The 25,438-nt window shown below is 38.5% G+C and overlaps 1 protein-coding gene across 3 annotated transcripts in view; it reads right to left on the bottom strand.

Annotated features, from left to right (window-relative positions):
* DYNC2H1 (dynein cytoplasmic 2 heavy chain 1) overlaps positions 1–25,438 on the bottom strand; it is a 399,828-nt gene that overhangs the window by 126,033 nt on the left and 248,357 nt on the right. For all 3 annotated transcript variants that reach the window (XM_044929811.2, XM_044929812.2, XM_044929810.2), the window contains exon 82: positions 18,467–18,571. In XM_044929811.2, coding sequence (XP_044785746.2) covers positions 18,467–18,571 — 105 coding nt within the window. The remainder of the gene's footprint in view (positions 1–18,466; positions 18,572–25,438) is intronic.

The raw sequence follows: 25,438 nt of genomic DNA, 5'->3' as shown, positions 1-25,438 counted from the left end.
ATCTAAAATCCCCATCCTGGAGGAGAGCATGGCAACCCATTTCAGTATTCCTGCCTGGAGATTCCTCATGGACAGAGGAGCCTGGCGGGGTACCATCCACGGGGTCGCAAAGTGTTGGATATAACTGAGCGACCTAGCACACACACATAAAATCTCCATAGAAAGATTCAAGAGTTTGTGTAAATGTGTAAATTCAAATGACTTTTAAAACTTTCTGAATCATGTGGGGTATTGACTAGATGTACAAAAGTGAGAATTATTTGCACCAAAATTTCACATGATTATCTCAGATTGCTCCAGAGATTCATTGATTTCTAAAGAAATTCATGGCGTGGTTTTGCTGAAGACTACTTTAAGAACTGCACTTTACCATTTCTCTGAGTTTATTTAATTCTATAAATCACAGCTTAAAATTGTTGAAGAAGAAAGTCTTAAATACCAGATTCAATAAAGAGTTTTTCTATTATAACCATGGAATCGAATCACAAACTCAGAAATACTTTTATTTATCTATTTATTTTTTGGTTTTAAATAGAAAAATGAAATCGGCAATTACCAAACTTAGGAATTCCTATGCTTAGCAACTCATTTCAGAAAAAAAAATATTCCTAAAGAACTGAATTCTTGAAAACAAAATTTTCCCCTAAGGGTGGAATATAATAATATAATAATTTAATAAACATAAAATTACAGTAAAATTATACACTGCTTACCAATGTATAACAATAAGAACTCAGTATCTCTCTAAACAAAGTTTTGAATAGGTTATTTCTAAAGTCTGTTCTACTAGTATAAGGCCTTAGCATCTGATTTGTTTTTTAAATTCTGAGTTTAGAGTCAGGTAAGAAATGTGACATTGCTTTGACCAGCTTGTAAAAAAGAATATGATGTGCAGGCTTCAAGTCATTTAGGATTCCAAAACGACCATACAATTACTTAACAAGTAACGTAAGAAGGACACTTTCTCAACCTGATAAAGGACATCTATGAAAAACTCTCTGCTCACGTCATATCTAATGGTAGGAACACTTTTCCACTAACATATGGACAAGGCAAAGTCTTTTCTGCCTAATCAACATTTACTGGCAACCCCTGTCACATCTGAAAGGCAAAAATAAATAATAAATAAAATACATACAGATTGAAATACATACAGATTAAAAAGGAAAAGTCAAGCTGTCCTCATTTGTAGAAAAGATAATTGTTTACATATAAAAAGCTAAATGTTAGTCACTTAGTTGTGTCTCTTTGCAACCCCATGGACTGTAGCCCGCCAGGCTCCTCTGTTCATAGAATTCTCCAGGCAAGAATACTGGAGTGGGTAGTATTTCCTTCTCCAGGGGATCTTCCCCAACCCAGGGATCGAACACAGGTCTCCTGCACTGCAGGCAGATTCTTTACCATCTGAGTTGCCAGGGATGTGCATTAAAAGCTAAGGGAACTACACAAGAGGTTGTTAAAAGGGTGGGACGATTTGGGAGAATGGCATTGAAACATGTATATTATCATATGTGAAACGCATCACCAGTCCAGGTTCGATGCATGATACAGGATGCTCAGGGCTGGTGCAATGGGATGACCCAGAGGGATGGGTTGGGGAGGGAGGTGGGAGGGGGGTCCAGGATTGGGGAACACGTGTACACCCATGGCGGATTCATGTCAATGTATGGCAAAACCAATACAATATTGTAAAGTAATTAGCCTCCAATTAAAATAAGAAAATTTATATTTTAAAAAAAGAGGTTGTTAAAATGAGTAATTTAGCTTAGCAAGGTCACAGAATAACAGTATCACTTAAAATCACATCAGAAAAGATAGGTAAATTCAAAAAGATCACAGAAATATACTTTAAAAGACCTAAAACTTCAGATTGATGTTTTTCTGGAACTCTCTTGCTTTTTTGATGATCCAGCAGATGTTGGCAATTTGATCTCTGGTTCCTCTGCCTTTTCTAAAACCAGCTTGAACATCTGGAAGCTCACGGTTCACGTACTGCTTAAGCCTGGCTTGGAGAATTTTGAGCATTACTTTACTAGCGTGTGAGATGAGTGCAATTGTGCGGTAGTTTGAGCATTCTTTGGCATTGCCTTTCTTTGGGATTGGAATGAAAACTGACCCTTTCCAGTCCTGTGGCCACTGCTGAGTTTTCCAAATTTGCTGGCAAATTGAGTGCAGCACTTTCACAGAATCATCTTTCAGGATTTGAAAGAGCTCAACTGGAATTCCATCACCTCCACTAGCTTTGTTCGTAGTGATGCTTTCTAAGGCCCACTTGACTTCACGTTCCAGGATGTCTGGCTCTAGGTGAGTGATCACACCGTCGTGATTATCTTGGTCATGAAGATCTTTTTTGTACAGTTCTTCTGTGTATTCTTGCCACCTCTTCTTAATATCTTCTCCTTCTGTTAGGTCCATACCATTTCTGTCCTTTATCGAGCCCATCTTGCATGAAATGTTCCCTTGGTATCTCTAATCTTCTTGAAGAGATCTCTAGTCTTTCCCATTCTGTTGTTTTCCTCTCTTTGCATTGATCACTGAGGAACGCTTTCTTATCTCTTCTTCATTCTTTGGAACTCTGCATTCAGATGCTTATATCTTTTCTTTTCTCCTTTGCTTTTCAATTCTCTTCTTTTCACAGCTATTTGTAAGGTCTCCCCAGTCAGCCATTTTGCTTTTTTTGCATTTTTACATCCGCTGGATCATTGAAAAAGGAAGAGAGTTCCAGAAAAACATCTATTTCTGCTTTATTGACTATGCCAAAGCCTTTGACTGTGTGGATCACAATAAACTGTGGAAAATTCTGAAAGAGATGGGAATACCAGACCACCTGACCTGCCTCTTGAGAAACCTATATGCAGGTCAGGAAGCAACAGTTAGAACTAGACATGGAACAACAGACTGGTTCCAAATAGGAAAAGGAGTACGTCAAGGCTGTATATTGTCACCCTGCTTATTTAACTTCTATGCAGAGTACATCATGAGAAATGCTGGGCTGGAAGAAGCACAAGCTGGAATCAAGACTGCCAGGAGAAATATCAATAACCTCAGATATGCAGATGACACCACCCTTATGGCAGAAAGTGAAGAGGAACTAAAGAGCCTCTTGATGAGTGTGAAAGTGGAGAGTGAAAAAGTTGGCTTAAAGCTCAACATTCAGAAAACGAAGATCATGGCATCTGGTCCCACCACTTCATGGGAAATAGATGGGGAAACAGTGGAAACAGTGTCAGACTTTATTTTGGGGGGCTCCAAAATCACTGCAGATGGTGATTGCAGCCATGAAATTAAAAGACACTTACTCCTTGGAAGAAAAATTATGACCAACCTAGATAGCATACTGAAAAGCAGAGACATTACTTTGCCATCAAAGGTCCGTCTAGTCAAGGCTATGGTTTTTCCAGTGGTCATGTATGGATGTGAGAGTTGGACTGTGAAGAAAGCTCAGCACCAAAGAATTGATGCTGTGGTGTTGGAGATCCAACCAGTCCATTCTAAAGGAGATCAGCCCTGGGTATTCTTTGGAAGGAATGATGCTAAAGCTGAAACTCCAGTACTTTGTCCATCTCATGCGAAGAGTTGACTCATTGGAAAAGACTCTGATGCTGGGAGGGATTGGGGGCAGGAGGAGAAGGGGACAACAGAGGATGAGATGGTTGGATGACATTACCGACTCGACGGACGTGAGTCTGAGTGAACTCCGGGAGTTGGTGATGGATAGGGGGCCTGGCATGCTGCGATTCATGGGGTCACAAACAGTCGGACATGACTGAGGGACTGAACTGAACTGAACTGAAAACTTGAAAGATCCTCTATGTATAGGTCAGCAAAACTGATACTAATATTTTGATTCTCCTGAATTGATCTCAAGTTTCAATGTAATCCCAATCAAAATTCCAGTAAGTTCTTTTGTATGGAAACTGACAGCAACTGATTCTAAAATTTCTATGGAAAGTCCAATATTACCCAAAATAATATTTGAGAATAAAAAACTTAGAGAATTTTAGATTATCAGATTTAAAGACTCACTGCAAAATTACAATATTAAAGAAGTTGTTTTAACATACCAGTAGACATATAGATGGAGAAGGCAATGGCACCCCACTCCAGTACTCTTGCCTTGAAAATCCCATGGACGGAGGAGCCTGGTAGGCTGCAGTTCATGGGGTCACCAAGAGTCGGACACAACTGAGCGACTTCATTTTCACTTTTCACTTTTATGCAATGGAGAAGGAAATGGCAACCCACTCCGGTGTTCTTGCCTGGAGAATCCCAGGAATGGGAGAGCCTGGTGGGCTGCCATCTATGGGGTCGCACACAGTCGGACACGACTAAAGCAACTTAGCAGCAGCAGCGGACATATAGATCTACTGAACAGTATAGTACTGAGTTCACTAAATATATGGTCAACTAATTTTGTACAAAGGAGCCAAAGTAATTCAATGGGGAAAACAATAAAGAACACTTACAACTCAATAGTAAGATAACTGATAACTGAATTTTTTAAAAACGTGCAAAAGATTTGACCAGACATGCATATTAAGGTTATGCATATTAAAGTTAGAATATTAAAAGTCGCTCAATATATTAGTTATGAGAAAAGTATAAATTAAAACAATATTGCAATATCATTTCATATTCACCAGAATGGCTAATACTAAAAGATAGGCAATACTAGTACATTTAGAGATGAACTTTTAATACATCTCAGTAGCAGGATAATTCAGGTAAGCACTAAAATTGTCTATATATAAAATTAAAGCTAATGATCCAAAAAGATTAAAAATATCTTTATCATCCATTAAGTACTAGACAAAAAGTAGACGTTAACAACAACTAGATAAAAATTAGATATTTAAGAAAGCAAACAGGATAACACATTTCACTACAAATTCATGCTATCTATTTTCACTGAACATTATCTGATGCATCACTGATTCTTTCTGAAAAAAAACCCTGAACACAGACACTTATCGAAACTTTTCCCACTTTCCTAAACTTCTAACCTTACGCTTTAGTGAAAAGATTCAGAAAACCAAGGACTGAGAATCCTCAAATTTCTCCTCTCTGTTTCAAAACACCTCATTTTGTGACCTGTGTTCTTTTTCATCTCATGATGAAAAGGAACAATTTAAGGAACAATTATCTTTTCTGTTTTTACAAGGCTAGCATACCTGCCCAAGTCTCCTTGTTCGCATGTATCAACCCATTTCTTGCACATCTAATCTCCACCTCTATACTGGTTGCTTTATCTCAGTCATGAAACATGTTTAAGTTGCCCATCACCTTAAAATTTGTCGTAAACCCATAGCTTACTCAAGACACATTCACCACTGATATTAACAAAAGAGTATTGCGGGGATTCAGGACACTACCCCTAAATATGGCACCTTGGCATATTGGGTATTGTAAGTTACAGGCATCTGACAAAGAGCCGGTATAGGATGGACTTTCTTCTCTTGAACAGTGATAACACCCTCAAGTGAGAGGTAACCTCACTATAATCTGGAGAAAAGGTGCATACTTATCTTTAAAGTCAGAAGGACACAGAGAAATCTTAACAAGCAGGCCATGCTAAATTTCCCCCAGCTTGTAATTCTTAGCTCAACCACTCTGTCCTATTCACATTTTTCCATGACCTTCCACCCTTCATCAGACCTGGCCTAAAATCACTCAAGTTAACAGCTTCTTTGTTTTCTTGTGAAGGTTCCTATGGTATGTAAAACATGAATTTGCAGGCTTTTCTCTTGTTAACCTGTATTTTCTAATAAAGTCACAGCTGAGAATCTAGAAGATTTGGAAAAAAAAAATTGTTTCCTCCCCTATAGTATTATACATACAGTTCATTCTGTACATCACATGATTTGCACTCTGGATAAAAATATTCTGTTCTCAATGGTCATAAAATATGCTAATATCTAACTCTAATCTTCAATTGAGCACTTTTGTTAATTTATCTCCACATTACTTTTTTACAACTTGTTTAAAAAATAGTGGTTACCCTACAGTTTATACTCTACACCTTTATTTGATCAGCGTCAGCCTTCAAATATTATTATACTGCTCCACAGGACTTCCCTGGTAGCTCAGTCAGTAAAGAATCTGCCTATTATGTGGGAGACCTGGGTTCGATCCCTGGGTTGGGAAGATACCTTGGAGAAGGGAATGGCAACCCATTCCACTATTCTTGCCTGGGAAATCCCATGGACAGAGGAGCCTGGAGGGCTACAGTCCATGGGATCACAAAGAGTCAGACACAACTGAGCAACGACCGTACATACTGCTCCACATGTTCTCTAAGGAAGTTAAGCTGTATACTCTAAATTCCTTCCTCCTAACTTCTGTGCTTTTGTTGTTGTCTGTTTTATTTTTACATACACTATGGACCCACAGGAGTTCAAAACTATTAATACTTTCTGTTTTAGGCTGTTAGTTATCTTTCAAAGAAATCAAAATAAAAATTTAGTTTAACTCACTTTATTCCATGTCTAGAGCTCTTCATTTGTTTGTATCGAACCAACATTCTGTCTGCAACCACAGGTCTTATGCCTGAAAAACTTCCTGTAACAATCTTGTAGATTAAATCTGCTAGCAGTAAATTCTGGTTTTATTTAAGAAAAACTTCTCCACTTCAGTTTTGAAAGATATTTTGCTAGGCATTGATCTCAGGGTTGAAAGTTTTTTCATTCAGCACTTTACAGTCACTATTCTACTGCCTTCTGCCTTGAACAGCTTCTGAGAAAAAGGCAGCTCTATTACTTGTCTTTGTTCCTTTATAAGTAATGTGTCTTCTCCCCCTCTCACTGTCTTCAGTATTTATCCTTTTGTTTTCAACAGTCTAAATATTCTATTCTTAGGTAGGCTTGTTTTTCTTGGTGTTAGTAGGATGGGGATTTATCCAGCAAGGTGCTCTTTGACCTTCATGGATTTGTAGATCCCAACTACATAATTGTTACACTGCTCCATATTATTCCACAATATTGGATGCTTTCTTCCATGCTTTTTTTCACTCTTTTTTCTCCTCTGTTTCAGTCTGGGTAATTTTTATTGATTTACCTTCAGTTTCGGTGATTCTCTCCACGGCTGTTTCAGTCTATTGATTTTCTTGTCAAAGACATCCTACACCTCTGTTAGTGTAGACTGTATTTCTAGCACTTTCATTTTATCCATGTTTACAATTTCTATATCACAGTTGAAACCATCTGATCTGGCATATATATAAGTACAACTAACAGTCTTAGGTAGACACTGTGTCCCTGGGTCTTAGAGACGTGGCCTTCTCAGAGCCCCTTCCCTCGTCCCAGCTGCAGTTCTGCACAGATTCCCACCCCTTCCCACAGGGGTGGAGGATTTTTTCTGTTTGCCAGAGTATCTCAGAGAGGGTCTGTCTGCATTGATGATAACCTCCTGGCACTGAAATCACTGCTACTTCTTTCTTGATGGTGGAGAAGGGATGACAGCATTCTTGCTGTCCTGATTTGACTTCAGTCATAGGTGGATACTGTGCCCACAGAGCTCAGGGATGTGGCCCCTCTGAACTATAACTCAGGCATACATTCCTTCCCCTAACAGAGGGGTAGAGAGTTTTCCCTATTCCATTTTCCTAGTTGAGTTTTATTCAGTACTATAAGGTCAAGAGCAGCTTTCATCCTTCTTGTTGTGTTTCTTCCTATCTCCCCACAGATGAAGGCTTCTGCCCCATGAAGTATACAGGGACAGAGTTCCAGGCCTCTCCTCCTTCCCAACTGACACTCTTCTCTGCCCTTGGGCCACCCACCGCAAAGGAAGCTTTTTAAGTACTCTCACCATATAGAGGACCATGAATAGAACTCGGTTATTTGTGGCCTTCATCCTCTACCAGCCTCCCTGTGGCCTTGACCAATTCACTAAGCTTAATTCCTACCAGTCCCTGCTTGCACCTGCTCCAGGTAGACAAACCCTTGTATCTTATAATCACCTGTAGGCACCACCTGTCTTCCCTTAGATTTCAGTTCATTGTTCTGCGAACCCATCTCTCCAACAGGTTCAAGAAAAGTCATGAACTTGGTTTGGTCTCTTTTATTGTAAGCATAGAAATAATGCTCTTTTCATCACTCTGTCTGTCTCTGAGGTTAATCTATTATTGATCCTTCTTTCACTCCAAGTATGGCCATAATCAAGAATGGATTTCTAATATTCCCATTTATCTAATCCAATGAAAAGACCGCCTGCTTGGTCTCAGCATCTAAATATTAATCCAGGGAAAAAACGAGTGACTTTGCTGATGCACCTCCACCAAGGATGTAAGAGAACTGTTTTCTGCTCAGTTCTGGTTTGAGGGGAGAAGGGATGTGAAAGAGATGGATGGAAAAATGGCATTGTCATTAACAGTTCTACCAAGCAAAATAATGGGATCGACAATTTCCTGAGTGCTATTTTAAGTGTATCATGTATCTGGACAGACAAAAATCAATATATGTCCCCAAAAGATACTGCCCCACCTTGGTAAACAAGGACACACACTAATGATAACAATTTAGGGACTTATTGATTAAAGAACATGATTTTAAATACTGATTTGTTTGACTGGGTCAGGTCTTAGTTGTGGCACATGGGATCTTTCACTGTGGCACATGCGCTCTGGAGCTGCTGCCCACGTGCCCAGCTGCTCCACTGCATGTGGGATCTTAGTTCCCTGACCAGGGGTCAAACCCACATCCCTTTCACTGCAGGGCAGATTCCCAACCAAATGGATTATGAAACAAGTCCCAAGAACATGATTTTAAATGTTAAACTTAATTATGTTTAGCTTTCATTTTCTCATATAAAAAACTTTTGTTTAACAAAACAAGCTGTATCAACTAGAACCTATTTTTAACAATAAAAAAGATAAAATTCAGCCATAAAAAGGACAAAATAATACCATCTGTAGGAACATGGATGGACCTAGAGATTGTCATACTGAGTGATATAAGGCAGACAGAGAAAGATGAATATCATATGACATGGCTTATACGTGGAATCTTAAAAAAAAAAAGGGTATAAATGAACTTATCTATAAAACACAAATAGAGTTACAGATGTAGAAAACAAATTTATGATTTCAAGAGGATGATATTAAGTTATCTATTTTATTATTTATAAATAAAATAAGGATGATATTAGTTATCTATTTTATTTCTTATAAAATAGATAACTAATAAGGACCTACTAATATATTAATAGCACAAGGAACTCCACTCAATATTCTCAGCTTTCTCAGTCTCCTTTTTCACCTTCATCAAGAGGCTGTTTAGTTTCTCTTTGCTTTCTGCCATTAGAGTGGTAACATCTGCATATCTGGTGTTATTGATATTTCTCCCTTCAGTCTTGAGTTCAGCCTGTGAGTTTTCCAGCTTGACATTTCGCATGATGTACTCTTCATATAAGTTAAATAAGCAGGGTGACAATATACAGCCTTCTACTCCTTTCCTGATTTTGAACCAGTCTATGTTTCATGTCTGGTTCTAACTATTGCTTCTGGTCCTACATACACGTTTCTCAGGAGGCAGGTAAGAGTGAAAAAGTTGGTTTAAAACTCAACATTCAAAAAACTAAAATCATGGCATCCAGTCCCATCACTTCATGGCAAATAGATGGGGAAACAATGCAAACCGTGACAGACTTTATGTTCTCAGGCTCCAAAATCACTGCAAACAGTGACTGCAGCCACGAAATTAAAAGATACTTGCTCCCTGGAAGAAAAGCTATGATAAAGAAAACCTAGACAAGCATATTAAAAAGCAGAGACATCACTTTGCCAACAGAGGTCTGTCTAGTCAAAGCTGCGGCTCTTCCAGTAGTCATGGATGGATGTGAGGGTTGGACCATAAAGAAGGCTGAACACTGAAGACCTGATGCTTTCCATTTGGTAGTTTCAGGTATTCACTCAGTAAGTGAATGTTTGTTGAAAGGCTACCACATTCCTGGCAGTAGCTAGCAACTTAGTCTTATACATATGTTCCTCTGTTCTTGGGGAAATACACACGGAAACAGTTAAAAATCAATATAGAGTAAGAGCTCTATTGAACTAAGAACAGTATACCACAGAAACAAGTGAAAGTGAAGTCACTCAGTCGTGTCTGACTCTTTGTGACCCCAATGGCCTGTAGCCTGCCAGACTCATCCATCATGGGATTTTTCAGGCAAGGATGCTGGAGTGGGTTGCCATTTTCTTTCTCCATGGGATCTTCCTGACTCAGTGATCGAACCCAGGTCTCCCACACTGCAGGCAGACTCTTTACCGTCTGAGCCACCAGGGAAGCAAGTCCAGATTTGAAGGGATAAGGAAACATCCTCTAGAGGAAGGAAAATCTCAGTTGAACCCTGAATTTAAAATAGGAGGCTGCTAGCTGAGCGCCACAGAATAGATGCTGTCAAATAGTGATGCTGGAGAAGACTTTTGAGAATCCCTTGGACTGCAAGAAGATCAAACCAGTGGATCCTAAAGGAAATCAACCCTGAATATTCACTGGAAGGACAGATGCTGAAGCTGAAGTTCCAATAATTTGGCCACCTAATGCAAAGGGCCGACTCACTGGAAAAGACCCAAATGCTGAGAAAGACTGAGGGCAATCTTTGAGGAGTAGAAGAAGGTGGCAGAGGATGAGATGGTAAGATAGCATTACCGACTCAATGGACATGAGTTTGAGAAAACTCAGGGAGGTAGTGAAGGACAGAGAGGTCTGGCATGCTGCAGTTCATGGGGTCATAGAGTCAATCATGACTTAGGGACTGAACAACAATAACAATATTCACTTGCACAACTTCCCCTCTCTCCACCTCCCCGAACACTGTAATTTGATATCTATCCTCTAAATTTCTACAGGAAGAGGCTCTAGGAAGTCTTGAAAAACTGCTCAAAGCCCGTGTGTGTGTGCATGGTATGTGCTCAGTCATATCAGACAGACTCTTTGTGACCCTATGGACTGTAGCCCGCCAGGCTCCTCTGTCTATGCAATTTTCCAGGCAGGAATATTGGAGTGAGTTGCCATTTCCTCCTCCAGGGGATCCTCCTGACCCAGAGATCAAACCCTCAACTCCCCATTAGCAGGCGATTCTTTACCACTGAGCTACCTGGGAAGCCACATGACTTACTCTCAGTTCTAATCAACCTTTAACATTGATAACTCCTCCTCCATTCTGCTTAAAACTCTTGCCACACACTATCATCACCTTGGAACCTGCCTTTAAAATTCTGATTGTCTTATTTTCCGACTGCAGTTTACTCTTGCTAAAATCTTTCCAGGTTCACACATACGTTAAATGTAGGTATTTCCCAGGGTTCTACCTTCAGGTATCTTCGGTTTTTGCTTTATCAATGTTTTCTAATAATGTCTGATTCCCATGACTTCCTCTCCCACAAACATGTTGCTGTTTGTCAACCCCTTTTAAATCATATCTATATCTGAATTCTCTCCTGTGTTTATTTAGTCAAAATTCCCAGTAGACATTTCAAACTAGATATTTTACATGGAAACTTCAAATAAATATTATTAGAAACAATATTCATTTATATATCAAATTAATATATCAAGATGATGTCTTCCCCTCCCCATCATCAAAAATAAAATGGTATGATCATATATGATCATCTGTACCATTTTTCTAGATTCCACACATAGGTGTTAATATATGATATTTGTTTTTCTCTGACTTCAGTCTGTATGGCAGTCTCTTGATCCATTGCTATACAGTAGAAACTAATACAATATTGCAAAGCAACATTATTCCAATAAAAAATAACTTAAAAAACAATGTAAAATAAAACCCATAGTTTCTTCCTTTTGGGGTTTCCTAGTGGTCCAGTGGTAAAGCATCCGCCTACCAGTGTAAGGGAAATAAGTTCGATCCCTGGTCCAGGAAGATGTCACATGCCATGGGGCAACCAAGCGTGCAGACCACAACTGCTGAAGCTGCCTGCACACCCTCGCTCCACAACACGGAAAGCCAGGGCAATGAGAAGCCCGCACAGGGCAACTAGAGGAGCCCCGCTCACCGTGGTGAGAGAGCCCACACAGCGACTGAAGACTGTGGGCAGTCTCACCGCAGTGAGAGAGCCCACAGAAGACTGAAGACCAAAATCATAAACCAATTAGAGAATTTCCTCCTTTTGACACTCACAGTTTGACTACTGGTACAACATCCGTACAGCATTTATAACATGGTGGGAGAACTGAAGGAAAAAGGGACAGTGTAACAGCTAGTGTCAATGAAATGCCTTATTGTGGAGATACTGCAACAGAGTAAAACACAAAATCAGAAAGCTGACCACCAGCCTCACGGAAATATCAATCACTCCTTTTTTTTCTCCTTTTTGATTTACAACTAATTGGACATCTCTAAATGAAAAAAAAGAAAAAGAGCAACTCTGCACATCACACCGTGACCCTTGTGAGACCCACACACATGTGCACCGGAAGGGAGCAGACAGCAGAACGAGAGCTCGGCTGCGGCAGTGAGGTGGCACTGGGAGGGCGGAGATGGCGGAGGTGGCGCTGAGGTGGCGCTGAGGTGGCGGAGGTGGCGCTGAGGTGGCAGAGGTGGCGCAGGAATGAGGGAGGTGGCTGAGATGGCGCGGAGGTGGTGGATGTGGCCCTGAGGAAGCGGAGGCCACGTGGCGCTGAGGAAGTGGGGGTGGCGCTGAGGAAGTGGGGGTGGCGCTGAGGTGGGAGCGGAGCGTCCGGCAGTGGAGCGTCGGGCAGTGGAACGCCTGACCTTCCTGGTGGAGGAGGCGGAGCGAGCGGAAGGCTAGGCGGCAAGTGCCTCACGCTCTGCAGCACGAAGAGCTCACCGCTCTCTGAGGACAGAGGGCAGTGACTGGGGAAGGGAGACGGAGGCAGCCGACAAAGAGATACGAGGGAAGAGCTTCCTGCTGTATGCCCCAGGATGCTGGCCCTGGAACTGTTGGGAACCCTCCGACTGAAACGCCCCCTACTGGGCCATGGGTAAGCCAAATACGCAAGTGCTAAGGACACACTTCCTCCAACTTGAGTGAGTGAAGTTGCTCAGTCGTGTCCGACTCTTTGCGGCCCCGTGGACTGTAGCCCACCAGGCTCCTCCGTCCATGGGGATTCTCCAGGCAAGAGTACTGGAGTGGGTTGCCATTTCCTTCTCCAGGGGATCTTCCCAACCCAGGGCTCGAACCCAGGTCTCCCGTGTTGCAGTCAGACGCTTTAACCTGTGAGCCACCAGGGAACCCCAACTTAGCTGCCACCTTTTTACATTTTTTTTTAAAACGCATGCTCTTGTCCCCCAGCTTAGCAGCAGCCAAGTCCTCGCTAGTAAGAAAAACCAAAAACTTGTGCTCTACTGCCACCTTCTGGGAAACAAAAAGGCTCCTAATTACCAACCTATTGAACAGAACCACAGTAAACAAACTCTTGCCTAAGTGAGAAAGTTATTCACTAACTCAAATTTGATGGCAAAGGTACTTTTCATCAAACACCATGAAAAATTCCAGCAATCAAGTATTACGAAAAGAAAAAAGCAATTTTCTAGCAGCCAAACCTAAAGACACAGAATACTGCAATTTAACTGATAAAGAATTAAAAATAGCTGTTATGAAGACATTCAGTGAGCTACAAGAAAACTCAAAATGACAATACAATGACCTTAAGAATAAAATAAGGAGTATTTTACCAAAGAGGCTGAAATTCTAAAAAAGAACCAAACTGTATTGTACTCACACAAAAACAGACACATTGACCAACGGAACAGAATAGAAAGTCCAGAATTAAATTCCAGTAGATAAAGTCAAGTAATATTTGACAAGAGAGCCAAGAATATGCAATGGGGAAAGAGTAGTCTCTTCAACTAATGGTGCTGGAAAACTGGAAAAATACATGCAAAACAATGAAATTATACTATCTCATGTCACTTACAACAATTACCTCAAAAGAGATCAAAGACATAAGACTTGATAACATAAAACTCCTAGAAGAAAACGTAGGGAAGAAGCAATGTCTCGGCAGTGATTTTTTTAGTATGACACCAAAAGGACAAACAACAAAAACAAAAACCAACACATGGACTACATCAAAATCAGAAGCTTCTGCACAGCAGAACCAGCAATTACTACATGAAAAGATAACTTACAGAATGTGAGACAACTTTTTCAAACCATATATCAGATAAAGAGTTAACATTCAAAATGTATAAAGAATTTAGTCAACTTCATCACACACACACAAAAAGTCCAATTAAAAAATAGGCCAAAGAACAAGAGGCAAAGAGTACATCAAAATGGTCAACAGACATGTGAAAAGATGCTCATCACTAATCAGAGAAATGGTCATGAAAGCCACAACAAGATATCACTAAACACCTGTCATAATGGGTATCATCAAAGGCAAAGAATAACAGATGTTGGGAAGGATGTCAGGAAGAGGGAATCTTCATGCACCACTGATGGGAGTGTAAACTAGTGCAGCCACTGTAGTAAACAGTATGGAATTTCCTTAAAAAATTAAAAACAGATGTATTATACGATCTTGAAATCCCACTTCTAGGTATATACCCCAAAAATGAAAATAGGATTTCAGCAGAATATATGCACTCTCATGGTGATTGCTGCATTATTCCCAATAGCCAAGATATGAAGACAACCCAAGTGCCCATCAATGAATAAATAAATAACAAAGATGTAGAACGTATACACAATGGAATATTATTCAGCCACGACAAAGGAGGATATCCTTCCATTTGTGACAACATGGATGTACATTAAACACATTACGCTATGTGAGATGGGCGTCCCAGATGGTGCTAGTGATAAAGAACCTGCCTGCCAATGCAGGAAGCCTAAGAGACTTGGGCTCAATTGCTGGGTTGGGAAGATCCCCTAGAGGAGAAAATGGCAACCCCCTCCTGTATTCTTGCCTGGAGAATCTCATGGAGAGAGAAGCCTGGCTGGCTACAGTCAATAGGATCACACAGAGTCGGACACGACTGAAGCAACTTAGCATGCACACATGCTATTTGAGATGAGTCAGACAGATAAAGTCAAGTTATTGAATCTAAAAAGTCAAAATGAACAACAGAATAAAATGACTGTTACCAGGGGATGAGGGTGCTGGAGATAAGAGTGTTTAAGGGTACAAACTTACAACAAGTACTAAATAAGCTATAGAGATCTAATGCACAGTATAATGAATATAAGCAATAATGTGCTAAGGCACTTCAGTTGTGTCCGACTCTTTGTGACCCTACGGACTGTAGCCTGCCAGATGCCTCTGTCCATGGGATTCTCCAGGCAAGAATACTGGAGTGGGTTGTCATTTCCTCTTCCAGGGGATCTTCCTGACCCAGGGATCAAACCCACGTCTCTTATGTCTCCTGCATTGGCAGGTGGGTTCTTTGCCACTAGCACCACCTGGGAAGACTCATAAGCACTAATATCATACTATAAATATATAATATAATAAATATCCCTATCAGCAAAAAAAAAAAAAAAAAAAGCTAGTAACAGCTGACTCACAGCACCTGTAAGTAAGTATCACTAACACTGTTGTAAACCAGATGTGGTAAATGCCTAGGAGGGATGCACTCAGTTCATTTAAAAAGGCCAAGTCATCAAATACCTGCTTTAATATCAGTTCCATATTCCTGAACTTGTATATGATCAATAAAGGAATTTTTATATCTATTCAGTGTCAGTCAGGCTTCTTCATATCTGAACACTCACTTTCAAGAACAAGCATTCTAAATGTGGCTACAAATGTGACTTGTAGTCTAAAAGCTCTAAATATGCTCTAAATATAGAAATTTTTATCAGTTTATATATTAAATGTTTATAATTATGAAGAAGAGATGTTGCAGTAATTGATGTACTCTGAAAGCTGTTTAAGTATAAAAATTATAATTAAGAACTTTTAAATAGTTAAATAAATTAACAGTAAACCAGACTGACAGTTAAAATATAAATATTAAGAGAGTATGTCACCAAAAAATATCAAGGAAGAACATGTTATCCTCTTTTCATTTCATAAATATTTATAAAAATTTAAATACTAACACAAGAAAAAACACCAGAGATTAAATCATAGTAAAATAACTTTAGGACAACTATTTGGTATACTAACTAGAATAAGTAAAAAGCAAAAATGAAGCCTATGTTGTCTCAGGACTATCTGGGAAAATGAGATTGGGGTCTATCTTCCTACAGTACTGTGTTAAGTTGTTTCAGTCACGTTCAACTCCGTGCAACCCTATGGACTGTGGCTCGCCAGGTTCCTGTCCTACTTCCCTAGAAACCACAGAGTTAAGATAAATGTAAAATGTTCATCTGCCTAGTTTATTTTGAAATCCCTAATTCTTGAGATTCCACTTAGACTGATGAACTTCAGGTTAGCATAACATGCATACCCTGGACCTATGTGACTAAAATGTAATAGAAGATTTATGGAAGTGACTTAGCAGCAGCAGCAAGGCTATGATTGGGCTTCCCCAGTGGCTCAGATGGTAAAGCGTCTGCCTGCAATGTGGGAGAACCAGGTTCAATCCCTGGGTCAGGAAGATCCCCTGGAGAAGAAAATGGCAACCCACTCCAGTATTCTTGCCTGGAAAATTCCATGGACCGAGGAGACTGGTAGGCTATAGTCCACGGGGTCACAAAGAGTCGGACACGACTGAGCAACTTCACTTTCACTTTTCAAGGCTATGATTTAGTGCCAAGTCCACACACTCTGAGCTCTCATCAGTGGCAGTCATCCATGGTCCAGGAGAAAAAGAAGGTACAAAAAGAAGATGGTTGGTGGGCCCTTCCATACGATGAAGATGCTTAGTATTCTCTATTTCTTGTCTCCTATCCTTCCCTGACGTCTCCAAGGCTACATCTATCCTACTTTACTCTTTCCCTTCATTAGACATTTGATCCGAGCAGAGCTAAATTAAATTCTTTCAGAAGCTGAATGATACTGAGAAAGAAGTTGCGAAAGCCATGTTATGTTAATAACAGGAAGTTAAAGACAGACTCTTGAACTTCTATTTATAAGGTTCCTAAAGCAAATACTCTCTTGGATTCTATAAAATAAACTTTTATTCTTTTAATGACCTTTTAATTCTTTTAACCTTTTTTGCTTAAGCATTGTAAAATTATACACAAACACATATACAACACACACACAGGCTCAAATGTATGTACACAATTCTTATGTTATTGGTGGACTTGTTAAAAAATAACTATTTCAGGTCAACAAAAAGGATGGAGGGAGAAGAAAAGAGTGTAATCAAGTATGTTATGAAGCTAAGGAACATGTAGGAGTTGATATTCTCTTGTGGACTATCTGACTTAGCACTTTGGATGACAAAGGGAAAAGGAACCAGACAGTGTCTTCAGCTAGCATAGGTGAAGAGAGGTTGTTAAGATCTCATTTGTTCCAGAAAACAGTTATACATATTTATATATTATGCAAATGAGTATATATTTATATACTCGAACATTTTTTACAAACATGTGAAAATGAACATTAAAATTCCACAAGGAACATTTCAGCGAATAATTTTAAGGAAAAAAATTAGTGAATAAAAAGAGAGAAAACTATCAATTTTATAAATGTTGGCTGAAATAGTAAACAAATACAAAACTGTGGAGCTAAATATGATAACATAATCTAGCTAGGATGCCCATAAATTACGAAAAGTAAATTGTTAAAAGCCATAAGAATTTTCCATACACTGACCCACAATGAACCTACGTAACAGTTCACAATCTGGTGCACATAGCTTAGCAGTACAATCGTGCCTGCGGAGCAGTTGGAGAGGCCATGTCTTTACTCAAAGACAATTTAAATATCAGTCCTGCCTCTTATTGGCTCTATGATCTTCGGTATGTAACTTAATTCTCTCCACCAGTTTCCTCACATATTGTGAGGGAAAAGTGATAGATCTTACCTCATAGAGTTTATGAAGACCAAAGTTTCTGAGTATAAAGCATTTAAAACACCAGGCACACAGTTAAATATCAATAAATGTTAGCTCTTATTTGACCAACTTATTGTTGGTCCAAATAGAAGCTAGAATGTATAGCGTTCTTGGCTTATGTTTTTCTGTGTCTCAATAATTTAAAAATCCATATTCCCTCAATGTTTTGCAATATTCAATCATTAAATAAATATTTATCTTTTATCAAACAATACACAAATGACGATTTTAAATTTAATGATATATTCAATTTCTTAAACTAAATTTAAAACACCCTTAATAAGATAAATTACAGGAGTAAAACCAATATATTTTGGATAAAATGGATAGTATTCACTGTTATTTTACTAATTTTAACAAATGTATTAAGATAGAAAATTTTAAATTCATTTAAGACAGAATCTATTACATTACATAAAATTTAAAAACTAAATAAAACATGTGGATCTGTACTATTAAATAAAATGTAATGTTTCTTTCAGGCTCAGTAGCAACATTTTTTCTAAAATGTAGATCTAATTTATGTTACCTGAGAACTGATCATGCGCTGAGATGAGCGAGCAATGTTAGCAGGCAGACCAAAGAAACTAGGTTTGTCATCCTCTGGAAGTTTCTCAATGACAGCACGATAGTCCTAAATATAGAGAAGTAAAAAACAGTTTTTCACTAAAAATAAAGTTTACAACCACTGAAACCAGAAAGAACCAGAATACCAGTAAGTATTAAATTACTAGTTATTCATGTCACACTTTCTAGGTAAACCTCACTTTCAGTGTGTATAGTATTAATTCAGTTATCTAATGGAAATTCTCTTTGTCATGACTTCTTCATACTTAAATTAGGTGATATTATACTTTCTTATCTGACATTTCTCACAATTGAAGGGACTCTGAATTGATTAAAGCAAACATACATGAGTGGCTATGCCTGTTGTTGTTCAGCCGTTAGGTCGTGTATGAATCTCTGTGACCCTATGGACTGTGGCACGCGAGGCTTCCCTGTCCTTCACTATCTCCCAGAGTTTGCTTGAGTCAGTGATGCTATCTCACCATCTCTCCGCTGCCCTCTTCTTTTTTTGCCTTCTATCTTTCCCAGCATCGGGGTCTTTTCCAATGAGTCGGCTCTTCACATCAAGTGGTCCACGTATTGGAGCTTCAGCTCCATCATTAGTCCTTCCAATGAATATTCAGGGTTGATTTCCTTTAGGATGGACTGGCTGGATCTCCTTGTACTCTAAGGGACTCTCAAGAGTCTTCTCCAACACCACAGTTCAAAAGCATCAATTCTTCAACACTCAGCCTTCTTTATGGTTCAACTCTCACATCCATACATGACTACTGGAAAAACCATAGTTTTGACTATATGAACCTTTGTTGGCAAAGTGATATCTCTGCTTTTTAATACGCTGTCCAGGTTTGTCATAGATTTTCTCCCAAGAAGCAAGTGTCTTAATTTCATGGCTGCAGCACCATTCAAGCTGATTTTGGAGCCCAAGAATAGAAAATCTGTCACTGCTTCTACTTTTCCTCCTTCTATTTGCCAGGAAGTGATGGGACTGGATGCCATGATCTTCGTTTTTTTGAATGCTGAGTTTGAAGCCAGGTTTTTCAATCTCCTCTTTCACCCTTATCATCAGCCTCTTTAAACTGGAAAGGCAGTCACTCCCTCACCCATCACAAATGGCATATGGGGAACCTGGTGCTAAACTATTCATAGATGACCTGTTTTTAGGTCAGGGTTTCATAGGTAGCAGAGCCGCTTCCTCGCTGCAATCTATTGAAAGTCAGCCCTTGACACAAGGGTTTGTAGAAGAAAAAAGCTTATTCTTTAAAAATGAAAAATAATTTAAAAACAGCAAAATAAAATTTTAAAAAGAGGTTCTTTAATTCCTCTTCACTTTCTGCCATTATATCTGAGGTTGTCTTTGGCAATCTTGATTCCAACTTGGGAGTCATCCAGCCCAGCATTTAACATAATGTACTCTGCATACAAGTTAAATAAGCAGGGTGACAATATACAGCCTTGTCGTACTCCTTTCCCAATTTTGAACCAGTCTGTTGTTCTATTTAAGGTTCTAACCTGCATACAGATTTCACAGCAGACAGGTAAGGTGGTCTGATATTCCCATCTCTTTAAGAATTTTCCACAGTTTGTTGTGATCCCATATAGTCAAAGGCTTTTGCATAGTCAGTGAAGCAGAAGTTGATGTTTCTTTTCAAATTCCCTTACTTTCTCTATGATCCAATGAATGCAATTTGATCTCTGGTTCCTTTGTGTTCAGTTGCTTCAGTCATGTCCGACTCTTTGTGACCCCATGGACTGTGGTCCACCAGACTTCTCTGTCCATGGAATTTCCCGGGCAAGAATACTGGAGTGGGCTGCCATTTCCTTCTCCAGAGAATCTTCCCAACCCAAGAATCGAACTTTCATCTCCTGTGTCTCCTCCACTGGCAGATTCTTTGCTTGTACATCTGGAAGTTCTTGGTTCATGTACTGCTGAACCCTAGCTTGAAGAATTTTGAACATAACCTTTTTAGCATGCAAAATGAGTGCAACTGTATGGTAGTTTGAGCATTCTTTGGCACTGCCCTTCTTTGGGATTGGAATGAAAATTGACCTTTTCCAGTCCTATGGCCACTGCTCAGTTTTCTAAATTTGCTGACATATTGATTGCAGCACTTTAACAGCATCATCCTCGAAGATTTTAAATAACTTAGCTGGAATCCTGTAACCTACCAAAGACTAATCAGCAGACTGTAGCTCTGCTTATAATGAAATAAATACTCTAACAATCTTTTTTTTTTTAAACTTATAGAACTCTCAGAAACATATACACACACAGTCTGATGGACAAGAGCTGCTTTGTAAATTGCTTTACTATAAAGCAATTCCAATTAGTCTTCACTGGTGAGGTGTGATGAAATGCATAGATAATCCTATCCTTTCATCCCAAGACTTACGGTAAGCACTACATAGGCTTGATTTGTCAAGCATTCACCCAAACAGTTTCCACTTCAGATGCTAGACAGGAAACTAAGAGTATACCAAGATGATTTATTCAGTTTGGGCCAAAGATGGGAATTGTTTTGTTTGTTTTCATGAAGAGACAAGTTTATTTTAAGGCAGGTATTCTATATGCATCTAAACTATTCTTGCTGAAGTGGGATAAACTTTTTTTAATGGAGCAGCCTCATCTTCTGCCCCCACCCCCTTCATCCTTTCTCATCCTTCGCAGCTGCCTCTCAAGAATTTCCAAGACACAGGTGCTGGAGTTAAATTCCAGGAAGTATGTCAAAGTTTGAAAAGAAATGCTGTTCTCTGAAATTTTTTCTCTCCTATAGTGCAGTAAACTTCCTTGAGGTGTTCAGATCATATTAATAGATATGCATAAATATACATGTATTATATGTGAGTGTATACTTGTGTATATGCATGTATTTGTGCATGTGTGTGTGTGTGTCAAAGTGTTCTCCTCTCCTGGGAAACTTTGGCTTTCTCTTTCTATGTAACTCAATTAAATAGAAAGCTAAACATTGACTCTAGTGAATCATCTTGTAATTTTTAAATTAAAAAAAAAATCTCTTGTTTTCTCTTTTTTATCATCTTTTTTGGCTCTGTCTTGCAGTATGTGAGATCTTAGTTCCCTGACCAGGGATTGAACCCATGTCTGCTGCCTGTGGAAGCATGGAGTCCTAACCACTGGACCACCAGGGAATTCACATAACCATCTTACAATTTTAAAACTACTGTTTTCTTTGTATTTATACACTTGGTTCATTTTTAAATATCTGTGAAACTTTCTCATTGAGACTGGGGAATCTTCTCTACTTTGGACATGTTTCCTAAGTAACAGACCTCTACATATCCAAACCGATTTATTCTCACTTGGACACAAAAGAATGTATACCAAATGATATCCTTTACATGAAGTAGAGAGAGGCAAAACTGAACACAGGTTGTTGGAAATTAGGTTAATGTATCCTGTGTGAGGAGATTGTAACTAAAAGGGGAAGGACTTCCAGGGAGCTGATAATGTTGTTTCTTGATTCCAGTGCTGGTTATACTCATGTGTTCAATGTAAAAGTATGCAATGAACTGTGCACTTATGACGTCTATTTTTCTACATATTTTATTTTTCAATTTAAACTTCAAACAATAGAGACAAAAGACTTGTCAGGGTATGCTAACATGTGTACTATATATTTATCAGAAATAAATATATAATAATAAATATCTGTGATATTTCTGTCTGCACACTGACTCCAAGTTTCTTCTACTAAAAAGTAAACTCTACCGATATATCAAGAGATACACAATTCTTGAACAGGGTTATTATTGAGCAAATGTTCAATGAGTATTGTTGAATGATTAAATGAATGGAAGAAACTGAAAAATAAAATAGATGGAATACTCAAAAAAATAGGTAAGATATTCAATAAGAGTAAAATATTTAATATTGGTAGTCAAGATTTTATTTTTTGATTTATGTTACTAAAACAAAGGCATTTTCTTTTTTTGTTTGTTTGTTTTTTATTTTTTTTATTTTATTTTTAAACTTTACAATATTGTATTGGTTTTGCCAAATATCGAAATGAATCTGCCACAGGTATACATGTGTTCCCGATCCTGAACCCTCCTCCCTCCTCCCTCCCCATACTATCCCTCTGGGTCATCCCAGTGCACCAGACCCAAGCATCCAGTATCGTGCATCGAACCTGGACTGGTGACTCATTCCATATATGATATTATACGTATTTCAATGCCATTCCCCAAATCATCCCACCCTCTCCCTCTCCCACAGAGTCCAAAAGACTGTTCTATACATCAGTGTCTCTTTTGCTGTCTCATATACAGGGTTATTGTTACCATCTTTCTAAATTCCATATATATGCGTTAGTATACTGTATTGGTGTTTTTCTTTCTGGCTTACTTCACTCTGTATAATGGGCTCCAGTTTCATCCACCTCATTAGAACTGATTCAAATGTATTCTTTTTAATGGCTGAGAAATACTCCATTGTGTATATGTACCACAGCTTTCTTATCCATTCATCTGCTGATGGGCATCTAGGTTGCTTCCATGTCCTGGCTATTATAAACAGTGCTGCGATGAACATTGGGGTACACGCATCTCTTTCCCTTCTGGTTTCCTCAGTGTGTATGCCCAGCAGTGGGATCGCTGGATCATAAGGCAGTTCTATTTCCAGTTTTTTAAGGAATCTCCACACTGTTCTCCATAGTGGCTGTACTGGTTTGCATTCACACCAACAGTGTAAGAGGGTTCCCTTTTCTCCACACCCTCTCCAGCATTTATTGCTTCTAGACTTTTGGATAGCAGCCATTCTGACTGGCATGAAATGGTACCTCATAGTGGTTTTGATTTGCATTTCTCTGATAATGAGTGATGTTGAGCATCTTTTCATGTGTTTGTTAGCCATCTGTATGTCTTCTTTGGAGAAATGTCTGTTTAGTTCTTTGGCCCATTTTTTGATTGGGTCATTTATTTTTCTGGAGTTGAGCTGTAGGAGTTGCTTGTATATTTTTGAGATTAGTTGTTTGTCAGTTGCTTCATTTGCTAGTATTTTCTCCCATTCTGAAGGCTGTCTTTTCACCTTGCTTATAGTTTCCTTTGTTGTGCAGAAGCTTTTAAGGTTAATTAGGTCCCATTTGTTTATTTTTGCTTTTATTTCCAATATTCTGGGAGGTGGGTCATAGAGGATCCTGCTGTGATGTATGTCGGAGAGTGTTTTGCCTATGTTCTCCTCTAGGAATTTTATAGTTTCTGGTCTTACATTTAGATCTTTAATCCATTTTGAGTTTATTTTTGTATATGGTGTTAGAAAGTGCTCTAGTTTCATTCTTTTACAAGTGGTTGCCCAGTTTTCCCAGCACCACTTGTTAAAGAGATTGTCTTTAATCCATTGTATATTCTTGCCTCCTTTGTCAAAGATAAGGTGTCCATACGTGCGTGGATTTATCTCTGGGCTTTCTATTTTGTTCCATTGATTTATATTTCTGTCTTTGTGCCAGTACCATACTGTCTTGATGACTGTGGCTTTGTAGTAGAGCCTGAAGTCAGGTAGGTTGATTCCTCCAGTTCCATTCTTCTTTCTCAAGATAGCTTTGGCTATTCAAAGTTTTTTGTATTTCCATACAAATTGGGAAATTATTTGTTCTAGCTCTGTGAAGAATACCGTTGGTAGCTTGATAGGGATTGCAGTGAATCTATAAATTGCTTGGGGTAGTATACTCATTTTCACTATATTGATTCTTCCAGTCCATGAACATGGTATATTTCTCCATCTATTAGTGTCCTCTTTGATTTCTTTCACCAGTGTTTTATAGTTTTCTATATATAGGTCTTTAGTTTCTTTAGGTAGATATATTCCTAAGTATTTTATTCTTTCCATTGCAATGGTGAATGGAATTGTTTTCTTAATTTCTCTTTCTATTTTCTCATTATTAGTGTATAGGAATGCAAGGGATTTCTGTGTGTTGATATTATATCCTGCAACTTTTCTATAATCATTGATTAGCTCTAGTAATTTTCTGGTGGAGTCTTTAGGGTTTTCTATGTAGAGGATCATGTCATCTGCAAACAGTGAGAGTTTTACTTCTTCTTTTCCAATTTGGATTCCTTTTATTTCTTTTTCTGCTCTGATTGCTGTGGCCAAAACTTCCAAAACTATGTTGAATAGTAGTGGTGAAAGTGGGCACCCTTGTCTTGTTCCTGACTTTAGAGGAAATGCTTTCAATTTTTCACCATTGAGGATAATGTTTGCTGTGGGTTTGTCATATATAGCTTTTATTATGTTGAGGTATGTTTCTTCTATTCCTGCTTTCTGGAGAGTTTTTATCATAAATGGATGTTGAACTTTGTCAAAGGCTTTCTCTGCATCTATTGAGATAATCATATGGTTTTTATTTTTCAATTTGTTAATGTGGTGTATTACATTGATTGATTTGCAGATATTGAAGAATCCTTGCATCCTTGGGATAAAGCCCACTTGGTCATGGTGTATGATCTTTTAAATGTGTTGTTGGATTCTGATTGCTAGAATTTTGTTAAGGATTTCTGCATCTATGTTCATCAGTGCATTTTCTTGAAAAATATTTGAATGAGAGAAAAGGCACAATACTGAAAGAAGTATATAATTAAATATATGTATATTTTGTAATTCATGAAGAAACATGTAATTTAAATACTCTAGGCAATAAAAACATTTTTGGGGGGCATTTACACAAATACAAATTGGTAGCAAAATAATTGAAATCTTTGGGCTACATTTTGTACTTTTTCTGGAAAAGATGACTGCATTCTAGGAAACTTCTGTAAGATGACTCAAAGCAAAAAGCTACAGTCAAATAAAATAAATTCATATAAACAAAAATGTTGCTATGAAATCTTTTTAGGTTAATATCTCTTGTAGCTTTAGAACTACTTTAAATTTATAAACCAGAGTATGAAATAGACATCTATTGAATAATATTTGCTTTTTTCA

Source organism: Bubalus bubalis, chromosome 16 (assembly GCF_019923935.1).
Source record: "Bubalus bubalis isolate 160015118507 breed Murrah chromosome 16, NDDB_SH_1, whole genome shotgun sequence".
Classification (NCBI taxonomy): domain Eukaryota; kingdom Metazoa; phylum Chordata; class Mammalia; order Artiodactyla; family Bovidae; genus Bubalus; species Bubalus bubalis.
This window is presented reverse-complemented; position numbering and strand designations above follow the sequence as displayed.